General features: G+C 41.9%; 1 protein-coding gene across 1 annotated transcript in view; it reads left to right on the top strand.

Annotated features, from left to right (window-relative positions):
- Mrpl48 (mitochondrial ribosomal protein L48) overlaps nt 1-1,016 on the top strand; it is an 18,683-nt gene extending 17,667 nt beyond the window's left edge. Inside the window, exon 8 of the mRNA XM_005357495.2 lies at nt 781-1,016. Within this exon, the coding sequence (XP_005357552.1) occupies nt 781-855 (75 nt within the window). The 3' untranslated portion in view covers nt 856-1,016. The remainder of the gene's footprint in view (nt 1-780) is intronic.
- The last annotated feature ends 3,748 nt before the right edge of the window (nt 1,017-4,764 follow it).

Below are 4,764 nucleotides of genomic sequence, written 5' to 3' on the forward strand. Positions count from 1 at the left end.
TCTGTGAGTTCGAGACCAGCCTGGTCTACAGAGCTAGTTCCAGGACAGGCTCCAAAGCCACAGAGAAACCCTGTCTCAAAAAAAACAAAACAAAAAAAAGCAAACAAGACTGGTGAGATGGCCCAGCAGGTAAAGGTTCTTGCTGCCAAACCTGACAGCCTGAAGTCAATTCCCAGGACCACATGGTGGAGGGAGAGAACTAACTTTCAAATGTTGCCCTTACTTCCATGTGGGTAAACATGCACACACATACACACACACACACACACACACACACACACACACACACACAAAACATCATTCAAAAAAAAGAGGCAGAGGCAGGGGGATCTCTGTGAGTTCTAGGCCAGCCTGGTCTACAGAGTGAGTTCCAGAACAGCCATGACTACTATGAGAGAAACCCTTTCTCATAAAACAAACAAATAAACCCAAAGTTTTTAGACCATATAGCTCAGTGGCAGTGTTTACCTCTTATGTGAAAGGCCCTGGTCTATAACATGATGCAAAATCAAATAAATATAACCAGAAAACTTCTGGTGTAATACTTGTAGCATCCTGTTTACATGTCTGTCTTGGCTCAGCATACTAAGATGAAGTGTGTGATTCAGTGTTGGTTCCTGGTACCCAGTTCAAGTCTGGGTCACGCTGCATGCTCATTGAGAAAGGGCTGACTCTGGATTACTCTCTGCAGAGCTGCCCAAGGACCCTTTTTGGAGGTGCATTTGTATGTATGGGCAATAAAAGTTCTGTGGTGATTGCCATTTGTTTTCCTTGTCCTAGCACACGGAAGAAGACTTCAAGGGAAGGTTCAAAGCTCGGCCAGAACTGGAGGAATTGTTGGCCAAATTGAACTAAACACTGCAAGCCCTCTCATGTCATCATCGGCCTCAGAGAAATCTTCCTGCGTGAAGACATAAGCCAAGAGAATGAGTGCTCATACTGGGAATGCCTCCTGTGTCTGTGGCATGCGGTGCTTGCCAGTTACCACTTACCTAATAAAATTTGCTATTACCTCTGTGTGTGTGTGTGTGTGTGTGTGTGTGTGTGTGTGTGTGTGTGTGTGTGTAGCAATTATCCTTTAAATTTTTTTGTTTTGTTTTGTTTTTTGAGACAGGGTTTCTCTGTGTAACAGACCTGGCTGTCCTGGAACTAGCTCTGTAGACCAGGCTAGCGTCAAACTATCTTTAAGGATTTCTGTTTCTCCTTGTCTAATCATGTTTTCATTCCACCATACTTTTTCAGTTAGTGTGAACTCATGTTTTAAAGCAATCTAGTATAAGCTAATTGTTTATGTGTTTGTTTGTTTGAGTCAAGGTCTCTATGTAGCCCTTGACTGTTTTGGAATTTGCTCTGTAGACAAGGGTAGCCTCAAATGCACAGAAACCCACCTACCTCCTTGCCCCAACTGGGATTAAAGATGTGTGCCACTGTGTTCGGTATGATTATGACTTGGCATGCCTTTAATCCCAGCACTTGGGAGACAGAGACAGGTGGATCTCCATGAGTTCAAGGCCAAACAAGTCTACCAAGTGAGCTCCAGGACAGACTACAAAGCTACCGAGAAACCCTGTCTCAAAAAAATATATATATCTTTTTATAGATATAGAGACATGCAGCTCTGTAATGAATTAGACTTTACAACATAAGTGAACTCTGTGCTCATCTATTTTCTGTTGCTTTAATGAAGTTCCCAAGGCTGGGTTCTTTATAAAGAAAAAGATTCAACCAATTGTGATAATACACACCTGTACTCCCAGCACTTAGGAGGTAAAGGCAAGAGGATTAGGAGTTCAGGGTCATTTGCAGGTACATAGTGACTTCAAGGGCAACTTGGCTCACATGAGACTCTACGTACATACATATGTACATACATAAAAGATACTTGGTAAGGGTGGTGGCATGTATCATCCCAGTATTCGGGAGGTTGAAGCAGAAGCATTGCCAAGTTCAAAAACTTGATCATGGTCAGAGGTCAGAAAATATGGTCTATGAATCAAATCCTACCTTTGCCTATGTTTAGTTTTTTGTTTTTTCAAGACAGAGTCTCACTATGTAGCTGTGGCTGTCCTGGAATTTACATGTAGCCCAGCCTGGCCTTGAACTCACAGAGATCTGCTTGCCAAGAGCTGAGATTAAAAGTGTGGACCACTATTTCTGGCCCTATTTTTGTTGTATAATAATTTATTGTAGTAATATTTACATACCACAGAACTAGTGATTGTAGGAATGGAAAGGTGGCTTGGTGGGTAAAGATGCTTGCTGCCAAGCCTTGTGACCTCCATTTGGCTCCTGAGACAAGGTAGAAAGAACCAACTCCTGAAAGTTGTCTGCTGACCTCTGAATGTCACACACACAAAAATCAAATGTGTAATAAAACAATCTAAATTAGCCATTTTGAAATGCACATTTTAGTGTTCTATAGTATATTCACAATACTGTGTAATCACTTCTTGTCTGGTTCAACTTCCTGTTAGTAAAAGTTTGTTGGAAAAGAGTCATGATCATCTACTTGCTGTTGCCTCTGACTGCATTGGGGTGCAGTGGGTGAGTTGAACAGTCACACAAATGCCAGCTGTCTTGCCCATTGTAAACTTTGTCAAATCTTTGGCTAAATCATTGTTTCTCAGACTGCTCATGAGGGTCTCGAGTCAGGGTTTTAGAGCACTAATCACTAGACTGCAGTCAGCTTTTTTTGTTCTGTAGATAAGGAGCAAAGGTTTTAACTTTGTATCTTACCATTTCCCAGATGATGACGCTGTTGCTTCTCTGGGGATGTCTAGTCTAGGAGACTCTATTGTGCTTGCTTCTCTGAGCATCAGTGTCTGTTGTGGATGGCCGTGATACTAGCTACCCTCAGCCAGCATGATAAAGGTGAACAACTGATTCTACAGTGTGCTATGCTGGCAGGCTATGATGTTCAGCAGGTACTCCACACTCTGTAGCCCAGTCTGCCCTTGAGCTCAGGAAAGCAATCTGACTGTCTTAGCTTCCCTTGCTGGGATGAGAGTGAGACAACACTCCCAAACTTATGTGCTATTTTATTCTTTGGTGGTGCTGGGGAACAAACAGGGTTTTGTCCTTGTCAGGTTGTGCTTTCTTCCATTGAGGCAATCCCTGCCTTTAGTTACTATCTATTAACAGGATCTTGCTATACTACCCAGGCTAGCCTCTAACCTGTGAGTTTCCTCTTTCATGCCTAGATGTTTCTTTAACTGCATTAAAAAAAAAAAAAAAAACAGAAAAATGCTGATGCTTAATTGCTGTAATCGTAAAGGATTTTCTTAAAATATGTCCATATATGCCTGTACTATACTTCAATTTTTTTTTATTTTGTTTTGAGACAAGTTTTCTATGTGTAGCTTTGGAACCTGTCCTGGAACTCACTCTGTAAACCAGGCTGGCCTCAAACTCAATGAGATCCTCCTGTCTCTGCCTCCCTGAGTGCTGAGATTAAAGGCGTGCGCCAACACTGCCTGGCAACCAAGCTTCCATTTTATCCCCTTCCTCCTACTCTCTCACCCTCCCTCTGTACTCTCTCATTCAGGATATTTTCCCCTTCCTTCATGGTACATTGTTTAACTAAATGCATTTCTACTTATAGTGAGAGTTTATTGGGACACAGCCCCACTGTAAATCATGTAGACACATTCCCATTACAGACTGGAATACAGAGTAACTGTGTCCTTACTGATGGGAATTTACCCTCTGACTGTGCTGCATGCTGCAGGACACACAGCAAATGCATCTTACGACATGTATTCAGTAGAGGCTCTTATGAAACGGGTTTGTATATCTTAGGTTTTTTTCCTGAGATAGGTCCTCACACTGTAGCTATGGCTGTCCTGGAACTCAATGTAGCCTGGACTGGCTACAGTCCTCCCGTTTCAGCCTTGCTCCAATTATAGGCATGTGTTACTGCAGCCAGCTTTGTGTATTTAAATAGTTTAGAGTCCACCAAATTGTCCTCCAAAAAGTTAGTGCTCTCCCTCCTCACAAGAATGAGTCTGTTCCTTTCTCCACCAGTACTGATCACTTCATTTGCCAGCAGGATCAGCTAACATTTTATGATAAAAGCATGTGGGTTTTTGTTTTGTTTTGTTTTTTTGGATTATCTGTAATAGAGCACCTATTTATATTTTCCTATAATCTCAAGCATATTCTTCTTTTTTAAATAATCTCATTTTATTGGTTAGGCTAGACTAAAACTTACTATGTAGCCCAGTCTGGCCTAAAACTTATGGGTGATTTTTCTGCCTCAGCCTCCTAAATGCTGGGATATAAGTAGGAATGGGCCTCAGTCCAGCCAGTGTTTCTTCTTGTCTTTTCTTACTGACCTTGATGTACTTTGAATTTGTTCCAGATGGTAATTTTTCCGACGTTACAAATAAGTAATGTGTACTTCAATTTTAAAAGTCCCTCTTTTTATCTCTGAGATTTTTTAATTTTTTTGGACAGAATCTCATTATGTAGCTATAGCTGTCCTGGAACTCACGGGTACACTAGGCTTACCTTGAAATCAGAGAACTGCCTCCCTACGCCTTGAGTACAGGGATTAAAGGCATGCACCACGCTGTGCCCATCTCTGGGATTTGTGCCGACACCCCAATGCACACTACCTGCCCCACTGCTGACTCAACCTCAACTCAAAGCAGGAGTGGACCGGCAGAGATGCAGCTCTATCTACTCACTTGATCTTCAACTTGAAACAGGGCTTTACTCTTCACTAAACTTCTCTACTTTCTGTTTGTCTTTCCTAACTTTTTT

The sequence above is a fragment of the Microtus ochrogaster genome, chromosome 22 (genome assembly GCF_000317375.1).
Source record: "Microtus ochrogaster isolate Prairie Vole_2 chromosome 22, MicOch1.0, whole genome shotgun sequence".
NCBI classification, from domain to species: Eukaryota; Metazoa; Chordata; class Mammalia; order Rodentia; family Cricetidae; genus Microtus; species Microtus ochrogaster.